Source organism: Arabidopsis lyrata (genome assembly GCF_000004255.2).
Source record: "Arabidopsis lyrata subsp. lyrata unplaced genomic scaffold ARALYscaffold_8, whole genome shotgun sequence".
Taxonomy (NCBI): domain Eukaryota; kingdom Viridiplantae; phylum Streptophyta; class Magnoliopsida; order Brassicales; family Brassicaceae; genus Arabidopsis; species Arabidopsis lyrata.
This window is the reverse complement of record NW_003302548.1, coordinates 1,168,673-1,191,114: the sequence shown is the minus strand read 5'-3', so window position 1 is coordinate 1,191,114 and position 22,442 is coordinate 1,168,673. Positions and strand designations below refer to the sequence as shown.

At 38.6% G+C, this 22,442-nt stretch overlaps 2 protein-coding genes, 1 long non-coding RNA gene and 1 other non-coding gene across 5 annotated transcripts; 2 read left to right on the top strand and 2 right to left on the bottom strand.

Moving 5' to 3' along the window:
- Window positions 1-5,942: 5,942 nt before the first annotated feature.
- LOC110225285 lies at window positions 5,943-6,621 on the bottom strand. Its single transcript, XR_002329669.1, has 2 exons — window positions 6,285-6,621; window positions 5,943-6,203 (listed from the first exon to the last, which is right to left on the bottom strand). It is a non-coding gene; the product is annotated as an uncharacterized LOC110225285 (long non-coding RNA).
- A 4,219-nt stretch (window positions 6,622-10,840) lies between these two features.
- LOC9301279 (triose phosphate/phosphate translocator TPT, chloroplastic) lies at window positions 10,841-14,342 on the top strand. Of its 2 annotated transcripts, none has more exons than XM_021025888.1 (12): window positions 10,841-11,491; window positions 11,566-11,631; window positions 11,758-11,823; window positions 12,381-12,459; window positions 12,677-12,797; window positions 12,888-12,983; window positions 13,063-13,175; window positions 13,262-13,339; window positions 13,440-13,556; window positions 13,643-13,742; window positions 13,842-13,942; window positions 14,061-14,342. In XM_021025888.1, the coding sequence occupies exons 1-12, from the start codon at window positions 11,208-11,210 to the stop codon at window positions 14,076-14,078; spliced, it is 1,239 nt and encodes a 412-aa protein (XP_020881547.1). In that variant the 5' UTR covers window positions 10,841-11,207; the 3' UTR covers window positions 14,079-14,342. The 2 variants fall into 2 exon arrangements, with proteins under 2 accessions (XP_020881547.1, XP_020881553.1); XM_021025894.1 differs by having other exon boundaries at window positions 11,199-11,498.
- TRNAP-UGG lies at window positions 12,526-12,597 on the bottom strand. Its single transcript has one exon. It is a non-coding gene; the product is annotated as a tRNA-Pro (tRNA).
- A 906-nt stretch (window positions 14,343-15,248) lies between the features above and the next one.
- LOC9299504 lies at window positions 15,249-15,900 on the top strand. The gene is given in 2 exon segments (XM_002865158.2): window positions 15,249-15,480; window positions 15,482-15,900. Coding segments are annotated over 2 exon segments (192 nt in total). The 5' UTR covers window positions 15,249-15,400; the 3' UTR covers window positions 15,594-15,900.
- Window positions 15,901-22,442: the final 6,542 nt, after the last annotated feature.

Here is a 22,442-nt window from a genome sequence, read left to right as displayed (position 1 = left end):
AAATTAGAAACTTTCCTCATTTAGAAGGTTTCCTCAAATAGAAACTTTCCTCATTTAGAAAGTTTCCCTCAAATAGAAACTTTCCTCATTTAGAAGGTTTCCTAAAATAGAAACTTTCCTCAAATAGCAAATGACCCGGAATAGAAACTTTCCTCATTTAGAAAGTTTTCCTCAAATAGAAACTTTCCTCATTTAGAAAGTTTCCCTCAAATAGAAACTTTCCTCATTTAGAAGGTTTCCTAAAATAGAAACTTTCCTCAAATAACAAATGACCCGAAAAGAAAACTTTCCTCATTTAGAAAGTTTCCCAAATTAGAAACTTTCCTCAAATATAAAGTTTCCTCAAATAGAAACTTGCCTAAAATAGAAAGTTTCCTCAAAATAGAAATTTTCCTCATTTAGAAAGTTCCCCAATTTAGAAACATTCCTCAAATATAAAGTTTGCTCAAATAGAAACTTGCCTAAAATAGAAAGTTTTCCAACTATTATTTTAACAAACCCCTAATGAAATCAATTTCATGTTCGAGGCCCTCAAGGTCTCCGGTGAAAACTATCTCGAATGGGCCCTGGACACCAGGATTTTCCTCAACTCAAAGGGACTGGGTGCGTGTATCCAAGCGGATAACAAAGCCTCTGATAAAGACCGGTCCCAGGCGATATTTCATATCCGCCATCATTTGGCCGCGAGCCTCAAACAACAATATCTCACTCTTGAGAACCCACTCGAACTTTGGGTGGCCCTGAAAAAACGGTATGATCACCAGAAAACGGTGCTCTTGCCACAAGCCAAGTTTGACTGGAAGGAACTCCGGTTCCAAGATTACAAATCTGTGGATGACTACAACTCCGAACTCTTTCGGATAGTTTCAATCATGAAACTATGTGGTGAAGAGGTGTCTGATAATGATCTCCTCGAGAAAACATTATCCACCTTCCATACCCAAAACATTGTGCTTCAGCAGCAATATCGTGCAATGAAACATACATTGTACGAAGATTTGTTATCTTGTTTGCTCTTGGCTGAGAAAAACAACGAGCTGTTAATGAGGAACAGTGCCCAGAGGCCCCCGGGATCGGCTCCAGTACCATATTCCCGCAAAGAATCGTGGCCGTGGACATGGGAATGGACGTGGAAAGCGTGGACGCGGAAATGGACGTGGCAACCGACATAACCTCGGTTATGGTTCCGGTAAGGGCCGTGGTATCTCTAAACCAAACCGCCCTGCCCACCCAACCAATCAGTCTGCCTGCACCAGTTGCGGAATGTTCAATCACTGGACAAAGAACTGTCGTATTCCCAAGTTTCATTGCGATTTTTATCAGAAACATGGGAAAGCACCTGCTGAAGCTAACATGGCCCTGCAAGTTGATGCTAACGACACCACCATCGAGCCGACCGATCCCATGGACTACGAGATCTCAGATCTCCTCGATTGATTCTATCATCTGAACATGTGTTGTTATCAAACGGCACACATCTGGACATTCCAGATGCATTATACTCACCCAACTCAAAAAGAAACCTTTTAAGTTTTAAAGATATCAGACTTAATGGTTTCCACATAGAAACCCAGGGTGAAGGGAATAAAGAATCCCTACTGATCACTAAGATCACACTTGGCCATAAACAAGTCCTCGAGACTATACCCGCTTTATCTACTGGCCTTTACTATGCCAAGGTCAGTATGATTGAGGCTAATAATGCTCTCAAAGCCCGGTTCCAAGACTACACTATTTGGCACGACCGGCTTGGTCATCCCGGTACAACCATGATGCGTAAATTAATCCAAAGTTCTCAAGGACACACCCTTCGAGAAAACCGAGTCTTCCCTCAGCACCTCATGTGCACAGCTTGCTCCCAAGGGAAGTTGATCACTCGGCCTTCACCAGTAAAAGTGTCCAAAGAGACATTGCATTTTCTGGAAAGAATCCAAGGAGATATCTGTGGTCCCATTCACCCACCTTCTGGGACATTCCGGTACTTCATGGTACTAATAGATGCTTCGACCCGTTGGTTGTATGTATGCCTATTGTCTTCTCGGAACCAAGCTTTTGCTAGGTTTTTGGCTCAAATCATCAGATTACGAGCCCACTTTCCAGACTTCCCACTAAAGACTATACGTCTTGATAATGCTGGTGAATTCACTTCCCAAGCGTTTAATGATTACTGTATGGCCATGGGGGTGACCGTTGAACATCCTGTGGCACATGTCCATACTCAGAATGGACTTGCTGAATCATTCATTAAACGAATCCAATGGATTGCTCGACCATTACTCATGAGGTCGAAGCTCCCGGTCTCAGCTTGGGGACATGCAGTATTACATGCTGCTGAATTAATACGCATCCGACCATCTAGTGAGCATAGATATTCCCCATCCCAATTATTACAGGGTCATGAGCCAGACATCTCCCATCTCAAAACATTTGGGTGCTCAGTCTATGTACCCATTGCTCCACCACATAGAACCAAAATGGGACCTCAAAGGAGGATGGGAATATATGTTGGTTTTGATTCTCCCACCATCATCAAATATCTCGAGCCGACCACTGGAGACCTAGTTAAGGCCAGATATGCGGATTGCCAATTTGATGAATCGGTATATCCAACATTGGGTGGAGAGAAACATAAGCTGGTCAAAGAGCTATCATGGAATCAAACATCCTTAAATTGGCAAGATCCTCGGACTCTAGAATGTGATTCGGAGATCCAAAAGATTATACACTATCAAAAGCTAGCTAATCAATTGCCAGATTCCTTTGCTGACCCGAACAAAGTAACCAAATCGTACATACCAGCTTGTAATGCACCAGTACGAATCACTGTTCCAACGGGACAAGTTCAAGTTGCTACAGAGTCTGCATCACGAAATAAACGTGGCAGACCTCTAGGTTCCAAAGACAAGAATCCACGGAAATCAAAGAAAGGTGCAATAGTTGAAACCGGGATTCCCAATATAACAGACATAGCGCGCGCTGAGACTCACTCTAATGAACCACCAGAAGAGGTTCGGGACGCCGAATCTCTAGGTTCTGACGAGATCGATAACGATGAGATCTCTATCAATTACAACATGTCTGGAACCCAATGGAACAGAAAAGAAGTCGACTTAAATGCACTCTTTGCATACAAAGTAGCACTTGATATTGCGAACACGCAAGAGGATCTAGAACCCACGTCTATCACAGAGTGCACTCATAGAACAGACTGGCTAAAATGGAAAGAAGCCATAAACGTGGAGTTAAAGAGTCTCAAACTCAGGAATGTGTTTGGTCCGATCATCCGGACACCATTCAATGTCAAACCAGTGGGCCATAAATGGGTCTTTGTGCGTAAAAGAAACGAACTCGGTGAAGTCGTTCGTTATAAAGCACGGCTTGTAGCACAAGGATTCTCACAGAGACCCGGAATCGATTATGAGGAGACTTATTCTCCGGTGGTGGATGCAACTACTTTTCGATTCCTCATAAGTCTGGCCATAAGAGAAAATCTAGATTTGCGGTTAATGGATGTTGTCACCGCATATCTCTATGGGCCCCTCGACAATGAAATATACATGAGATTACCAGATGGCATAGAGCTTAAAGATAAGCATGCATCTCGAGATCAATACTGCATCAGGCTGAACAAATCCTTGTATGGACTGAAACAAAGTGGACGTATGTGGTATAACCGGTTAAGCGAATATCTCATCAGAGAAGGCTACAAAAACGATCCCATCAGTCCATGCATTTTCATCAAGAAATACTCAAACAAAGGATTTGTAATCATAGCAGTTTACGTGGATGATCTAAACATCCTCGGAACATCTGGTGAAATCTCCCAAACAATCGACTGCTTGAAAGCAGAATTCGAAATGAAAGACCTAGGTAAAACTAAATTCTGTTTGGGTTTACAACTTGAGTACGTTAAAGGAGGAATCCTTGTGCATCAAGCGGCTTACATTGAAAAAGTACTCAAGCGATTCAATATGGACCAGGCCCACCCATTGAACAGCCCAATGGTTGTCCGGAGCCTAGGATTGGACAGTGATCCATTTGGTCCCAAGAAGGACGATGAAGAAATTCTCGGTCCAGAAAAGCCATACCTCAGTGCTGTAGGAGCGTTAATGTACTTGGCTAGTCACACTAGACCAGACATTTGTTTTGCCGTGAACCTCCTAGCTCGCTTCAGCTCATGTCCAACTCAGAGGCACTGGAATGGTATCAAACACCTCCTAAGATACCTTCAAGGTACTAAAGACTTAGGACTGTTTTACACTAACCACAACAAGGATGGACTAGTTGGTTTTGCTGATGCAGGATATCAATCAGATCCGCACAATGCCAAGTCTCAAACTGGTTATGTGTTCACGCATGGAGGAACAGCTATCTCTTGGAGATCGATAAAGCAGACAATCACTACCACTTCATCAAACCATGCAGAACTTTTGGCCATTCACGAAGCCAGCAGAGAATGTGTTTGGCTACGATCCATGACTCAGCACATCCGATCAGATTGTGGTATGAAAGAAGATAAGGAGCCCACGGTTATGTTTGAAGACAACGCGGCTTGCATTGCTCAACTCAAGGAAGGTTATATCAAAGGAGATCGGACGAAGCACATCCTACCGAAATTCTTCTCAACCTCGGATTGGCAGAAGGATGGTACGATCAGCGTTCAACAGGTCCGATCATGCGATAACTCCGCCGACCTTTTTACCAAATCATTGCCCGCTTCAACACTCCGGAAGCTCATCCAACAAATAGGAATGCGTAGACTTAGAGATCTACGGTGATGCTCTAATCAGGGGGAGTAATGCGTGTTGTACTCTTTTTCCTTCACCATGGTTTTTCCCACTGGGTTTTCCTGGTAAGGTTTTAATGAGGCAACATTCCCCAGCGTATTATCGAGATCCCGATTGACCATCAGGTCCGGTTACTCCGTCCAAGGGGGAGTGTTATAATACATCATATTGGACTTATAACCGGGTCCAATAAGCCCATCAGGGTTATTCATTATGTACCCTAAAACCCTAGGTTTATATGCCTACATATATGTATCATTATTCATGGAATGGAATGAGAGAGAACAATAAGTTTCACAACAGGATTATCATAATTTTGAATTGTCTTTGAAAATATTTAGTAAAGACGAAAATACCTTCATCATCTACATCACATACAATATGATGTATGTAAATTGGTTGACTTTCAAAATAATAATTTATTTGATTTCTTTAAATTGGTTTTATATTTTTGGTAAAAATGCAATCATTCACCCCTATAAACTCGAATTTCAATCTCATAAAGTTTGGAGTTTCATCGTCATCAATAAAAAAAGGTTTTTATATTAAACTTGTCTTCGTCTTTTCACTTGAAATCTTATTGTCTTTGAAGTAAACATTGTCTCATCGTAAAATTGAAGTGACGATATTGAATTGGATTCGATGTGTAAGAGCATGATTATAGGTGGTCTCTTAGAAATTAATCTTAGCAATATTGAAGTAATTTATTTGTAAAAGTGATTGTTAAGAGATAGTATTTTTGAGTTAAGATTTTTGTGTGATTAATGGTAAGCTCTTAACATGTGGTTCTTAGAAAAATAAATATTAATATAAAAAAAAATTTATAATTATAGAAAATTTAATAATTGTTGCAAATTAAAAAAATTAAAACATGAGATACAATTTTTATAACATAAATAACATAAAGCACAAATGTTTTAAACTTAATTTCTGAAATATTTTGTCCATATATGTTCGACCAAATCCTTATTCAATTGTTGATGCATAGCTCGATCACGAAGTCGATTTCTAGTGGACCATCATATCGACGAGATTTTGATAAAGAACAAGAGTTTAGAAAAGATTGTTTTGTGGTAAAAAGAACAAGAATTTAGAAAAGTAGAAAAGATTGTTTTGTAGTATGAAGAACAAAAGTCTTTGGTAAATCACTTGGGGTATAAAGAAGAAGAGTTGAATTGTAAACGATTGTTGCATTAGTTTGTGAGAACAAGAGTGAAATATATAGAAATCCCAAAGCGAGTGTCGAATTATTGACACAAAACTAATGTGGTGTACAAGCAAAGTAGAAATATGTGGTCTCCATTAGCTTCAACTTGCCAATGACTTGTCCTCTTCTTGTCCTGTTTTCTCAGCGTGTTGAAGATGCCTTCCACTCACTGCAGCCTCCCTGACTGAGTCATCATTATCCCATCCTCCCTACATGAATACGTGAAACGGATATGTTACTTCGTTTCCAAACAAAGGAAAAAGCAAGAAGAAACAGCATTTGCTTTGTACCTTGGGAAACAAAAGTCATAAACATGAACATAAACATGTTTAGAGGAGGAGATTCACATACATAAAGACATAAAGAAAGAGTTAAACAAAGACATAAACATGAACATAAAGACATCAATACACAAAAACACTTGAACATAAAGACATCAATAAACAAAAACATAAAGACATGCACAAAGACATCAATGCATAAACTTTCAAAGACACAACACTTTAAGTTACATAAACCAAATGTTGCTCAAAGCCTTGTGGGAAGTCTTCCCAGCCCTTGGTTCTAGAAATGTAGCTCTTTGGACGGGTTGCTCTTCAAAAGATTATAAGAAAGCACAAGTCTTATTTTCCCCCATGTATATTAAGCACAAGTCGAACAGGTTGTGTGCATTAACGATTTCAGTTACCTCAGACCAAATCAGTGAAACACAGTCCAGGTAAAATCATTCAATCATCAAAGCCAACGAATAGAGAGAGCAATCACTGACACAAACGACGATTTCACTAACATTTTTCCCGTTTTCCTCTGAAAACTTCCCTCTGTGCTAATATCAACAGCTTCTCTGAGTTATAAACCCTTCTCAGTAAACCACCAAATGTGAAGGAAGCAACAATGATTCTCGTTACGAACTAGAAGGTGAATCAAATTGCTGGAGAAGAATCGATCACCAGTTTTGGCGACTTAGATTTAGGGTTTATGATATGGGAGACTTTAGCTACAAAGAGCAGAGTCTCTAGATGATTTAGAGGTGTCTGAGAAATTACACTCCATACCAAAGAAAATAAAAAAATTATGTCAAAGGATGGATTATCATAATTTTGAATTGTCTTTGAAAATATTTAGTAAAGACGAAAATACCTTCATCATCTACATCACATACAATATGATGTATGTAAATTGGTTGACTTTCAAAATAATAATTTATTTGATTTATTTAAATTAGTTTTATATTTTTGGTAAAAATGCACTCATTCACCCCTATAAACTCGAATTTCAATCACATAGCTCCTTTCGCCTCTCCTTTCAGTCGAGTCACGTCAGTACCTCTCAGAAGCGAGAAAGCGAGCAGCAAGCTGAAAAAAGGGGAAAGTGGTTTTATAAAGCAAAATAAGCTAAGGGGGCTGGCTAGGAATCGCAAGAATTGAGAAGGGTGGGAAAGACAGGTTTGGTAATGGCCGGATTAGCAGGAGGAAGGTCTTGAAGAGCCTGAAACAAAGAAAGGTGTACATAAAAAAAGAGGCTGGTTATGGCCTTTACTTGATAGGACTCCTTTCTCATCCCGGGAAGAGGGGATAAAAAAACCTTGCGGAAGCCCTGCCCACCCTTCTGGATCCCTCATATTTATGATTTCAGGCTTCCCGGACTCGTAATAGACGGCTAAGAACAAGAAGAGAGTCAGTAGTCTCTGCCGTTGCAGGTCCTTCTCCTTCCGCTGAGACGGCCCTCTTTTTTTGTTTGTTCACCGCGGCACGAAATCGAAATCATGAAGAAGTTGGAATAACTCAGAAAGAGAGTGGCGCCTAGCCGTTGAGAGCGTCTATTATCTTTGTAGAGGAACAATACGATCTTGGACTGGCCCCCTTCGCATGACCTAGAAAGATCAATAAGTCCATGCTAATATAAGCCCTTTAAACTCCTCCCTCAAGACACTATTGCCCATGGGGACGGGGTAGCCCCGACTTCCATAGGTCCTTGGTTCGACCTCCTAATGAGAATTGAGGTCCTTGCGCGGGCGTCTCATCCCTAAGACTTGCTTGCTCTGTATGGAGTGCCCTGTGGTTCCTCGAGTGCCAGCCGCAGAGAGGAATGCCATCAACTAGGGCGCTATTGGCTACTAACCACTCGCTCGCCAGCCGCTCGGGCTTCGCATTTCAAGTTCGTTATCCTAACTGTCCCCTCTGCTCCACCGGGTGCCTGGCCCTTTCTTCTATCTTATCTACTGCCTTGCTCCTCGGCTCCCTACAGCTCCAGCCGCTCGCTGTAATAGCTTGCTTCTCGGGTGGCTTGCACCCCGGGTGGTGCGGCTGAGCCAGAGTGGCTCAACAGTCGGCCTATGTTTCCGGGCGCACGCGTAAAGGCATGATTATTTCCACAAATCTCACTGCACTGGCCATAGTAAACTCCTTCTCGTTGTACCAAAATAGAGATTTGATTTAAACGACCAGGTACAACATCACATTTGACACCTGAGGAAGGTACAGCCCAACTATGAGGTACATCAGCAGATGTTACAATAATACGTAGATGAGTTTTGGCTGGTACAACCACTCTATTGTCCACTTCTAATAAACGTGATTGACCCAATTCTAGATCTTCTTCTAGAATCATATAACTGTCAAAAGTGAGTGACTTCTCATCGGAACTGTTATAGTCAGAATACTCATAAGTCTGATACCATTGATGTCCAATAGCTTTGATAGTAATGGCTGGATCTACTACTACCTCGTCCATTGAGTATAAGAGAGCAAATGATTGTATAGCAATGAACATCGAGATGATACTAGGAAAGATGGTCCGAAGAATCTCGATAGTAGTTCCATGAACAATCCTTGTCCTTAGCTGGATCTCGCTGGTGCCACCTAAACGGTAAGTAGGCGGTGGATGTGTGACGTTTGGAGTTGTCGTTCGTGCACCTGTCCCCAAAGATCGAGACTGCACTGATTGGGCTCACCTTTTAAGTCAATAGAATAGGGCTAGTTCATGCGCTTTGTTTCTAGTGGAAAACTTGAAGGCCTCCGTGGAGGGGTTCGCCCTCCAGTACGAACAAAGGTTCAGTCCACTCCAAGCTTTGCTACTGCTTTGAAAGAGTTGTGGAAGCTGCCAGTCCTGGTTGAGGAAAAAGAAAAGACTACGCCAAAGAACGTTTATATGTGAAGCTGAGGCAAAGACATTTTCTCTTGAAGATTTAGCGGAAATCAAAGTCTAAAGTGCCTTACTGTGCGAAAACGCATATTTGACTCTCTGGCCAAGTCTGGAGATGATCTTGTCTTTCCCTCTTATACAAGTCGAATCTCTTTCTCTCTCTCTTTGCTCCAAGCCAACTAGTAATTGGCCACATCCTCTTGTCAGCGATGCTCTTTACTCAAGCCCACACCCTCTAGGGGTTACTTCGTCACCTCCATCAAACCCGCGTCAAAGCCCCTCGTCAAAGACCTACGTCAAAGTAGGTTGCTTCGCCACCTCCGTCAAACCTTCGTCAAAGGAGGCTACGGGAGGCTACGGGGCTGCGTAGGTTGCTTCGCCACCTCCGTCAAACCTCCGTCAAAGGAGGCTGCGGGAGGCTACGGGGCTGCTGACGTAGGCCTGTTCGATATTTCTTCATTTCCGATAGATCCATCTGTTGGAACATCCGTGATCCATAATCCCTCCGAAAAGAAGTATCCTTTTGGAGTTTCATCGTCATCAATAAAAAAAGGTTTTTATATTAAACTTGTCTTCGTCTTTTCACTTGAAATCTTATTGTGTTCGAAGTAAACATTGTCTCATCGTAAAATTGAAGTGACGATATTGAATTGGATTCGATGTGTAATAGGTTATGAGGAAAAGTAAAACAAGAGTATTTTGGTTATCTTTTGATTTCTCTCTGTGGTCATGCAAATGAATAAAGGTCATTGATATATCCTTAATTCTTTTCCAAAATCTATTCATGCACCTAGTTTTCACATAAAGTTTAAATAACTAAAATTTACAAAATGACTTTATATGCCTTACAAAAAGAGGAATGAGTAACAAATTAACCAATGAAAACAATCACCCTTGCTTACATACTAACACAATAATCACTCAATCAACAATAAAATACATAGTTTTTTTTTTTTTGCTAAATATGTAAACAACATAAAAATAAAAGTTGAGATCTTACAAAATAATAGAACCTAAACAAAAGTAATCTTGGCAAAAAAAAAGAAGGTAAAAACAAGGCTACAATAGAGTTAAGAAAGATTTGGGAAGTTATCGGATCCAAAGAAGCATAAGTTTTCGTCGTCGTTTTCTACGTACTCTAGAGGTGATGATGTTAAAGAGCTCACATAGTTAGGAAGAAACCTAGATGATTTTGATTCAATCATCACTCAAGCACAAAACGAAAAGATAAAAGCGTTAATTACTAAAAAATATGAGGATGAATTCTACAAAATTTTCAAATTCCTATCAGGGAAACCGAATTTATTAAGGCTGATGTGATCATGTACGAAAGAATGATTGAAAATGGGGTTGATTTGTACTTTTTTTTATATGCTAAGGGTAAACTTGCAAAAAATGATATTAATTTTTTTTTTTTGGTAGAAAACTCTAATTTGAGTTATAATTATATAAATTTGAGAAATTACAAAAATGTATTACTAAAACAAAGTAATAAGATATTCAAAATATGGGAATGAAACTGCAAGTCAAATGCTGACAAACAAACAATAAAGAAATGAAATTAAATATAGATGTTTATACATTTAAAATAATGTAAATTTCATTTAAAAAAATCTACTTTCTTGTGACTCTGTCACGTTCAATAATTTGAAGACCATTCAACATACAGTATAAGGTAAATAATTGAAAAAAAATCTACAAAAACTTCAATTATTATTATCTTCCAAAAAAACAAAATTATACAGATGATGATGATATGGAACTTCGATTGGCTAATATTCACTGTGTCTCTCTAAAAACCATCCACTTATCAAGATAAGATGGACCCTACACTCATCCAATCTAAACCAATATCTCACGATTCTTATCTAATCACATCATTCTCAACCGTTAGATCAAATTCACCATTAACCGTATCATACGCCCATACACCGCGACACACTAGATTAACCAAATCAAGATCATCGTAGCCGTCCGATCAATAAGTATCATCTCTTGAAATACTCGAAAACCTCATATCTTCGCTTCCTCTTTGCTCTCACTGTCTAAAACTCTGAATTTCGATTTCAATGGAGTCACGCGTGCTGTTACGCGCCACCGCGAATGTCGTCGGAATTCCGAAATTGAGACGACCTATCGGAGCGATCCACCGTCAATTCAGCACTGCGTCGTCATCTTCCTCGTCTTTCTCGGTTAAACCAATCGGAGGAATCGGAGAAGGAGCGAATCTGATCTCCGGTCGTCAGCTTCGTCCGATTCTTCTTCTCGATTCGTCGGCGATCAACGGCGGAGAGAAAAGAGAGATTCTCAAACCGGTTAAAGCCGCCGCTGCTGAAGGTGGAGATACCGCTGGGTAAGAGGTCCGTTTCTAGCTTACTCGGTGTTGACTCGTTTGACTCGGTGAATCTGAACTCGTTTATTTCGCAGGGAAGCTAAAGTTGGATTCCTCGCCAAGTATCCATGGCTAGTCACTGGGTTCTTCTTCTTCATGTGGTACGTGTCTTTCACGCGCTTATCTTAAATTTTATCATGCGCACTTTAGCAGATTCTTGTGATTTTAGCGCCAAGTTTCGGAATTCAGTGTGAATTTACGGATTTACCCTCATTTGGTATTAACAGGTACTTCTTGAATGTGATTTTCAACATCCTTAACAAGAAGATCTATAATTACTTCCCTTATCCCTAGTAAGTTTGTTTACACACATTTTTACATTTGTGTTTAATCTTTTTTATTTGTGGATTAGTGTTTGTTAAGAGTTAATCGCAATATTTTCAATTTATGATCTAACTATATTCTGTGGTCCATATTGTTTTTCTTTTTAGGGCCAAATATTATTCTGTTGGTCCGATTAAGAATCGAATCTGAATATTGTATCAAGAGAATACATTTGTTCGAAAAAGAATCCATTTGTCTTTAAATATAAATAAATTATGTCTTTTTACAATATAATACTCCCTCTGTTTCACAAAGAGTGTCATTTTAGAGTTTTGCACACAGATTAAGAAAACATTAAATTTTTTGTTTTTTCTAAACAAAAACATCATTAACTATATACCTAAACATAATCTGCCCAATAGTAAAACAATCTGCAGAATACTAATAGTCATAAAACATAAAAAAATCATTAAATTTTGCATTGAAAACCTAAAACGACACTCTTTGTGAAACAAAAATAAAACCTTAAAACGACACTCTTTATGAAACGGAGGGAGTAATAAAGAATGTTGTATTTTGTTTTCAGTTTTGTATCGGTGATACACTTGTTCGTGGGAGTGGTATACTGCTTGATCAGCTGGTCCGTGGGCCTTCCTAAACGAGCCGTAAGTTCATCTCTTTATAGCTCATTTTACAGTTCTTAGTTTATGAGATGCAAAATGCAAAAATTTGGGGCGTTCCGAGAATCGAACTCGGGACCTCTCGCACCCAAAGCGAGAATCATACCACTAGACCAAACGCCCAGTTGATGTTACATTGTTTGTTAATGTTATTATCTAATGGTGTACTCTTGGCTCATGTGAATGATTTGATGGTTTGCAGCCAATTGACTCGAATCTCCTCAAGGTATTGATACCAGTTGCAGTCTGTCACGCCATAGGCCATGTCACTAGCAATGTTTCCTTTGCCGCGGTTGCTGTCTCCTTCACCCACACCATCAAAGGTATTTTTGAAACAAATCTATACAACATAAAAATAACATTAATTTCTTTAAATCAAAATCTAACATTTTTATGTTTTTGCCAAAACGCAGCACTTGAGCCATTCTTCAATGCGGCTGCTTCTCAATTCATTATGGGACAATCCATCCCCATAACATTATGGTTGTCTCTAGCTCCTGTTGTTCTTGGTAAACACTCAATCAAACCCTTTTCGTGTTTCTTCTGTCCTAAGTTACTTGGATTAACGACCTAGTAAAAATTTTGCAGGTGTTGCAATGGCTTCACTTACTGAGCTATCATTCAACTGGCTTGGTTTCATCAGTGCCATGATCTCAAACATTTCCTTCACTTACCGAAGCATCTTCTCCAAGAAAGCCATGGTTCTTGATTCTTCCCTCTTCTTTTTTACACTACTAAACTAAACCGTGTCAAGGTTTGATAGTGAAAACTGAATTGTGATTTGCAGACTGATATGGACAGTACAAATGTCTACGCTTACATCTCCATCATCGCTCTCTTTGTCTGCATTCCTCCTGCCATCATCGTTAAGTCACTTTCATTATCTCTCACTAGTTACGTTTGGGAGAAGTAATGTGTTTTCTTTTTGTTATTAATTGGGGTTTCTGGTTAAAATTTGTTCTTAGGTTGAAGGTCCTAAACTACTGAACCATGGTTTCGCCGACGCCATTGCTAAAGTTGGAATGACAAAATTCATCTCTGATCTCTTCTGGGTTGGAATGTTTTACCATCTCTACAATCAGGTATGTAAAATTCAAAAGTTTCTATATTTAAACTTAACCCTGAGTTTATAAAGGAAACTAAAACTTTGAGAACACCGCGGTTGCAGTTGGCTACAAATACCTTGGAAAGGGTCGCACCGCTGACTCACGCGGTTGGAAACGTGCTGAAACGTGTGTTCGTGATCGGTTTCTCCATCGTTATCTTCGGTAAAATATTACTTACTCTCCTCAATATGTTTGCTTACTAGACATTAGAAAATAACGCATGAAGCAATTCATATTTATTTACTTAATTAATGTTTGCAGGAAACAAGATATCGACACAGACAGGTATAGGAACAGGAATAGCCATTGCTGGTGTTGCAATGTACTCTATCATTAAGGCCAAGATCGAAGAAGAGAAACGGGTCAGTTCATTTTTCACAACAAAGCTTAAGAAATTTTGCTTAATAATAAAGATATAAATTGTTTTGAATTTTGAGAAAAAGATGATTAATATGAGAATTGGACCTTCTTTTGCTTCAGCAAGGAAAGAAAGCTTAGAGAGCGACGTAAGACGGCGGTCGACGGTTGCATAAACAAGTCCTCCGATGGATATATTTATATAATAAATAACCAAATGCAATAGTATGTTGTATTGTACCATCAACCATTGTTTTCGAGTTTTTCCTTTCTTTGTTTTTTTGCTTTCTGAAAAGTTATATATAATTTTTTATTCTGTTTTTAATGGAGAACATTTCCATTTCTTTTGATATGCAATTATCTTGACGGATAAAAGGCATAATAATGTATTTATTTGCTCTTATACCCATCATCGTAGAGTTAAATTTTAAATTTATCTTTGTATAAAGGAATCAAGATCCTAGTATCTTGACGGATAAACGCCATAATAATGTATTCTTTTGCTCTTGCTAATTTTGTTTTTTCATATGGTAATTTCTTTAAATTGGTTATATATTGTTTTTGTAATATTATATGTGTTATATAAGTTAAAAAGAATCATCATCGTCGATAGTAAAGTGCGATTTTTATTCGTTTTTTTCTTTTTCTGTTAAACGTGTTATAAAAATCGCACTCTACCGTCGACACAATGCCCATCTTTTGTTTTGGGTTTTCCACCGACTAAAGATTTTGATTAGATTGTTAATGAAATGTATGGAGTTCTAGTGTTATAAAACAGACAAAAGTTAAAAGCGTTGTCTTTTTTTTTTTTTTGACAAATGGGTTTCTTGAATCATGAGCTGCCACAAAAACTGTTTCTAACTCTAATTTGCATAATGATTCACCATATAATGCATACGACGTACACCACAACAAAGTTAGTTACCCATGTTTATTCTCTGTTTTTGTAACTATATTAATGTTAGATAAAATAGTGTAATGAATTTATGAATTAAAAAATTTCTTATATATACTTTCGGTGGTCAATCATTCAAATTGCTTTTCCGCAAATCAAGCAACCAAACTAATTAAACTTATTAGTCTCTTTTCGTTACTTTCTCATCACTCTTTTTTGTGAACTCATCATTTATTTTTATTGTACCCAACGTTTGGTAATAAAAACTCTAATTATTTTGACCAATTAAATCGACCTAATGTTTGGTAATTTTCAACAAAAAGGCAAAAAACCACATATATATATATATATGTATATATATATATATATCTATATGTATAATTTCTAATCGACCAACATATATAAACCACCAAAAATGGCTCAATCACTAACGTCTCTTCTCTGTCTCACTTCTTCATCGCATCTTTCTTTCATTCGCAAACACAAGCAAGAAACCGCCAAATTTTAACCGGAGTAACCGTTAAAAACCATATTTTATTCATGCCAGAGAATCACCGGAGCACGGTGGATGAGGAAAACGAGCAAGAGCCAGCCTTTGTCCGAGAGACAGGACATGGCTATGGTCTCTACGGTCATCTTGAGATTCACAAACAACGACGAAAACGATAACAGTGACAACGATCAATTTTACTACAGAAGCGACGCTTATGGAAATCGCGATGGTAGATTTAAGTAAAGAGATTGATATTTGTTTGTTTTAGATTTAATTATGTTTCATTTTGTTAGAAATTTTCTTTTTCATTCGGACGAGTAACCATAAAGTTATGTAGTAACCATAAAATCTTGTCAAGGCTCTCGGAGTCGGAGCGTAACCGCAAAAAAGTTTCCTTTGTTACCGCTGGTTCTATTCGTTCTGACCTTGTGTTTCCATCACCCGTAGCTTCTCAGATCTCGATTTCGGTCGTCGTCGTATGATTTTTTCTCACCGTTTTGTAGCTGTGTTCTTCCTCCGATGTAACATGTAGCGTTGCCCAAGTTGGGAAAGATTAATATAATTTTAATTTAAAAAATAAAAAAATAAAATAAAAAAAATAAAAAAAGTTATGTAGTTTTTTTTTGGTAAGCACAAAGTTTTTGTAGTTTACTTTAGAGATTTTTATCTTTCATAGCTAAAACAAAAAATTATATAACTAACCAAATGTAATTTACTGATTGAAGACTATCAACATCTCATTGATAATAACGCGGATAGTCTGTCATCTATCCTCTACTAGAAGACTGCAAATGATACAACCAGTCCTCTTCAACACTATTTAATTTATTTGTATAATTATGGATATGAGAAGATGAATAGAAACGCAAAGTACAAACACATATTACATAGTTTACCAATATTGGTTGTCTACTTAGTTTTGGAAGCAACGAATAAATGTCAAAATACTACATCGGATGAACTAGATCCCTAGGCCAGAGGTATATCCTTGAACCTCTGACTCGCTAACTTTATATACAAAAAGGTAATTTAAATTACCTCATATTCTGTGTAACCAAAGCGAAGTAACTGTTTGGTCACTAGATTGGGAAGACAGAGAGAGAGGGACATGGCACCAAATCGAACTCTAGATTCCAAGCATTGAAGAACGTAGTCAGACTAGAATCCAACCACTTGAACCAGACCCGATTTGGTGGCAGCTTGTTGTCTTTTAATTACTTAACATAACCAAGCTGAAAAAAAAACCACAAAAAAAACAAAAAAAAAAGCTATTTACGTTTGTGTTTGAACAGGATCTTGTTAATTGGCATAATCCACAAGAGTACGTAGTAGTGTTTCTGCCTTATAATTTGTAGTTGATCTGATAAATTAAATAAGCTGTTTACAGTCACTTTATGAATGGCCGACTTTCTCCAACCTGCTAGATGAGTTTGGTTTGCTCCGTGTCTCTTTTTCCTCTTTTCCGCTATCTCTTATTTCTCGTTCTTGTAATTTAAAAACGGACTGCTTAATCCGTTCTTCTAGACTTTTAGTTTCTGAAACTACCTTTCTAAACATTTCTCCTCCTAATTGAGTAACCAACCAAGGAGTTTTTTTTTAATAAATGTGTGGTTGGCAAAAAATAAAATAAAAAAAATAAGTTGTTAACTATATTGATTATGGACGAAGCAATAACTATCCAAAAACTGAAAATAAATTCTAAAGATTTAGATTGACTTCATTCGTTTCAAATTAAGTGTTGTTTTAAAATATAATTTGTTTCAGAAAAGTGTGATTATATTTTTCATGCAAATTTTAATTTAAATTTCATGTTGTATACTTATTATTTTAATGTATTAACCAATAAAAATTAATATTGTGTATTAATGAAGGGTAAAAATGAAATTTTAATTGTTATTTTAATATATGTGAAATAACCATAAACGACATATAATTAGAAGCAAAAGAAATATCATTTAGGGATGTAACTAAGTACAAACTTAAAATTTATCAAACAGCAAACACAAAGAATTTAGTCTCTTATCCAAATCTCTTTTACCTTTTTTTTTCTTTCCTTTGCATTTTTTTTGTTGATACTATTATATTTTTCTCGTATTTTATAATGACGATATCGTCAAATTTTTCTTTAATGAGTGACAAAAGGATTAACATATATAATAACATATTTGTTATATTATATTTATGTCAATAAAATATTTTTCAAAGTAAAAAATATTATTTTAAAGTTTAAAAATGTATATTCAAGTTTAAATTTTAAAATGCTGGATAAACAGAAGATGCACTATTATGTAGATAAATATGAAAGAACAAAATAACATAAAGAATAAGAAAGGAGATAGCTAGCTTAATAAACTCTTGTTTATATCCTTACATCAAATATAGGAGAACAAAGATAATCCTTCAAATAATTAATAAATTTAAATGATTATTGATATTAGAATAATAACTGAAGTGACGTCAAAAAAAATAAAAAATAATAATTGAAGTAAAAAAAAGGTAATTTGGATTACCTGATTTCTCTAGAGAGAACAACAACAACAACAACAACTGCAAACTGGTCATGAAAGATAAAGAGAGAGGAAGATACTAAGAATCGAAATCTGGTCCCAAGCTTTACGTGGAATCTATGCGTTAGGCTCCGACCACTTGGACCAGATCAGACTTGGTGTGAAAAGTTTTTCCTCATATTATTTATACGTTTGTTTCGGTCAAATTCAAAGTAAACCGAATCAGTCAGACACGAGATTAGTGTTTGTTGAAAGAAGAAGAGAAAGCTTGAAAGAGAGGAAAAGATTCAATATTTTTCCTTAACAAAATTGGATGACAAGCAGAGGTCTTTATAAAGAGAAGAATTACAAAAAGCTAATGATGAATGTTCTAGTTGCATGAGATGCTGCTACTTCCAAAAACATCAAAGCGATTATGCACGCTTATGTTTGTTGGCGGCGATAGAAGCGGTAAGGGCGCGCGTGATTGTTGCAGAGTTGTAGAGTTGGGCTTCGTGGGCTTCACTTTTCCTTTTGGGCCTGAATCTTCTTTTAGTTGTTTGATACACCCCCTCAAACTTGTGTCCGGCGGCAAGACGACACCAAGTTTGAACCGAAGATCGAAGAATGGTGCTTGAGGAAGAGACTTAGTGAAAATGTCAGCAAGTTGATGGGAGGCTGGAATGTGTTTGACAGTGAGAGCGCCTAAAGCCACTCTTTCACGGACATAATGGTAGTCCACCTGAAAGTGTTTGGAACGAGAGTGAAGAGCGGGATTAGCAGAGAGGTAGACGGCTGAAAGGTTGTCACAGTACATCTCAGGGATTTGATGTTGGGGAAGACCAATTTCTTGGAGCAAGGCTCCAATCCATGCAACTTCAGATGCTGCAAAAGACAATGTCCGGTATTCAGCTTCGGTGGAGGATTTGGAGACGGTGGGATGACGTTTAGCAGACCACGAGACAATGTTGGAGCCGAGGAATATACAGAAACCTCCGGTAGATCGTCGTGTGTCCTTGCAGCCAGCCCAATCACTATCACTGTAGCAACGAAGAACAGAATCTGTGTTTGAAGATAGATTAATGCCCATTGTCATTGTACCTTTAAGATACCGCAAGATCCTTTTGAGTAAATGAAAATCAGACATGGAAGGAGAGTGCATCTTTTGGCAAACAAAATTAACCACGAACTGGATGTCAGGTCTGGTGAGAGTGAGATATTGGAGTTTGCCCGCCAAGCTTCTGAAATAGGTGGGTTCAGGAAAAGGTTCGTTGTTACCTGGTAACTGATCAAGCTGAAGAGGAAGAGGTGTCGGCATGGGTGAGCACTCTGACATGCCCGCATTGATCAATAAATCAGAAGCGTACTTTTCCTGACTAAGGAAAAGACCATCATTGTGGTAGTGCGCCTGAATCCCCAAGAAGTAATGCAAAGCTCCCATGTCCTTCATTCGAAATTCTGTACTGAGAGTGGTCAATAACTGTTGAAGGAGAGCAGCATTGTTACCAGTTAATATCATATCGTCAACATAAAGCAACAAGAACATAACGTCATTGTCCTTAAGATAAACAAAGAGAGAAGGATCCGAAAAGCTGCAGATAAATCCAAACTGTAGAAGATAAGAGCTGAATTTGTCAAACCAAGCCCGAGGCGCTTGTTTTAAACCATAAATTGCTTTCTTGAGTTTGCAAACGTAGTCAGGTCGAGAGGGATCTTCAAAGCCGGGTGGTTGGGTCATAAACACAGTTTCTTTCAATTCCCCATGAAGAAAAGCATTTTTCACATCGAGTTGCTTAAGGGACCATTTGTTAATTGTAGCGACATGAAGAATAGATCGAACCGTGGCAGTTCTAACAACGGGGCTGTATGTCTCAACATAATCCACGCCTTCTTCTTGCTCATATCCCCTTGCAACAAGGCGAGCTTTCAATCGGTCTAAACTCCCATCAGAATTCAGTTTCGTTTTAAACACCCACTTACATCCAAGAGGACGATCAGCCATTTCCGGTGGGACTAAGTCCCATGTATTAGTTTCGTGTATCGTTTCCATTTCTTCTCCCATTGCGTTTGTCCAGCCTTCATCTTTGAGAGCAGCTTTGACGGATTTAGGCTCAAGATAGTTAGATTTGACAGAAAATAGAGCATACTTTGGATTAGGCTTGGTGATGCCTGCTTTAGCGCGAGTAATCATGGGATGAGAGGTATCTGTTGTAGTAGGAGGAGAGGAGACAGCAGATTACAGAGGCGGAAAATCAGAATCGGTAAACAGAGAGTTGTTTGTGATTTGCGGAGTGACATCGTTGGTGACTGCCGGTTCAGAGTCAGGAGGGCAGTGATCGAGATCAGACGTTAAAATCTCAGGCTGAGTGGGAGTCGATGTAGACGTGATCGGACTAAAAGGAGCAGTATCATCTGAAAAGACCAAACCAGGAGTGGCAGTGTTTGGTGTGGAGCTGCTGGAGACATTTGGAAGAGGGAAAACAACATCTTCCACGCTCGGGGATGTGGATGGTGTTTCTGGTGAGGAATTCTTGATGAGAAACCCCCGTTGCCAAGCAGTGAGAAGGGGAGAATCAGAAGTTGTCTGAAACTGAGAATAAATGTCAGAGTACGGGAATTGTCTTTCGTCAAACAAAACATGTCGACTAATGTAGATTTTTCCCGTAGGTGGATGAAGACACCTATATCCCTTGTATTTGTTGTTATATCCCAAAAACACACATAGAAGAGACTTGGGATCAAACTTGTTTTTCGCATAAGGACGAAGGTAAGGGTAGCATGCACTCCCAAAAACACGCAGCGCAGTATAGACAGGAGGAGTTCCATGCAGAATCTCATAGGGACTTTTATTGTTGGACACAGCAGAAGATGGAAGAAGATTACCCAAAAAATTTGAGGTAAAGAATGCTTCAACCCATAGCTTATGTGGAACCTTGCTGTGAAACATGAGAGAGAGACCAAGTTCGGTTAGATATCGATGTCGTCTTTCAGCAATCCCGTTCTGTTGTGGAGTGTGAGGACACGAAATCAGTTGCCTAATACCACATGAAGCAAGGTGAGCAACAAATTTATTTGAGATGAACTCACCCCCTCCATCACACTGAAACATAGCAATCTTTTGTTGGTATTGATTCTCGACAAGTTGTTGAAAGAGGAGAAAAACCGAGAAAAAATCAGACTTCAACTTTAACGGATAAAACCATGAGAAGCGAGAGTAGTTGTCGATAAAGATGACATAATATTGAAAACCCTGAGAAGAGATAACAGGTGCCGGGCCCCATAGATCACAATGAATACGTTCTAGGGGCCGAGAAGAGATAAAATCAGAAGCAACAAAAGGAAGACGACACACTTTTCCCAATTGACAAGCATCACACAGATTAGAGCTTGTTTTATTGACAACAATAGCCTTAGTCTTGATAAGATGCTGCAAAATATCTTTGTTAGGATGACCCAATCGATGATGCCACACTTCCCCATCGGTAGATTGTTGTCGAGTAGAATAGTAAGCTTGAATCGGGACATCCTTCAACACATATAGACCTTTATGCTTGGTTCCTCGAGTGAGGAGCTGTTGTGTTCGTTTATCCTTTATAACAACAGAATCAGAATCAAACGTAAACGAGCAGGGATAATCATCAGTAAGCTTGGAGACAGATAAAAGTGATTTAGTTATTGCAGGACAGACTAAAACATCCTCTAAAGGTAGTGTACCTTGAGAAGTGTTCAGAGGAATTGTACCAATATGAGTGATGGGCAGAAAATCTCCATTTCCTACAATCACAGAATCATCACCTGAGTATGGTTGGGAGTTTTGAAGACCATTGGTGGTGTTTGTGATATGGGCAGTAGCAGCCGAGTCTGGGAACCATTCATGACCTGCAGGGTGATTTTGATCAGATACGCGCATAGTAGCAAGAGCATGATGAAGATCTTCAGGTTGATAATTCTCTTCAAACCGCTTGTAACACTTAAACGCAGAGTGACCATATTTCCCGCAGATTTGACATGTGGGTTTCAGATAGTTTCCAGGGCCATTGTTTGAACCAGAGCCAAACTGTTGTTGGAATCCACGACCACGTGTAGAGTAAGAACCACGACCACGGGAAGCTCCCGATCTTCCACCACGACCATTGTAATTACCCCGTGGAGAATAACTTTTATCCGTGTAAAAAGCCAGATGTGGAGTGACTTCAGAGTTTGCAGCATACTTGGAGAGTTTATCATCAAACACAGTGAGCTTGTACACGACATCATCAAAACATGGGCCTGGATACACATCAAGAGAGTGTTCTATCACAGTTGCTACAGATTCATACTCTTTTCCCAGCCCATTCAGAACACCAAAAATCTTCTCTTGTTCTGTAACCGGAAAGCCAATTGAATCAAGCTGATCACAAACGTTTTTAATCTCACTTAGATAAGCCTCCATTGTTTTCCCAGCCTTGGAACAAGTGTTTAGACGTGTCTGCAGATCGTATTTCCTAGTGGTGGAAACACGATTAAAACGCGTAGCTAAGCCAAGCCATACCTCTTGAGCAGAATTTAAGCTAATGACAACCTTGAGAGCTTCTTCGGAGAGAGATCCAAAGATCCAAGCTTTGACCAACTGATCAGTGCGAATCCATTTC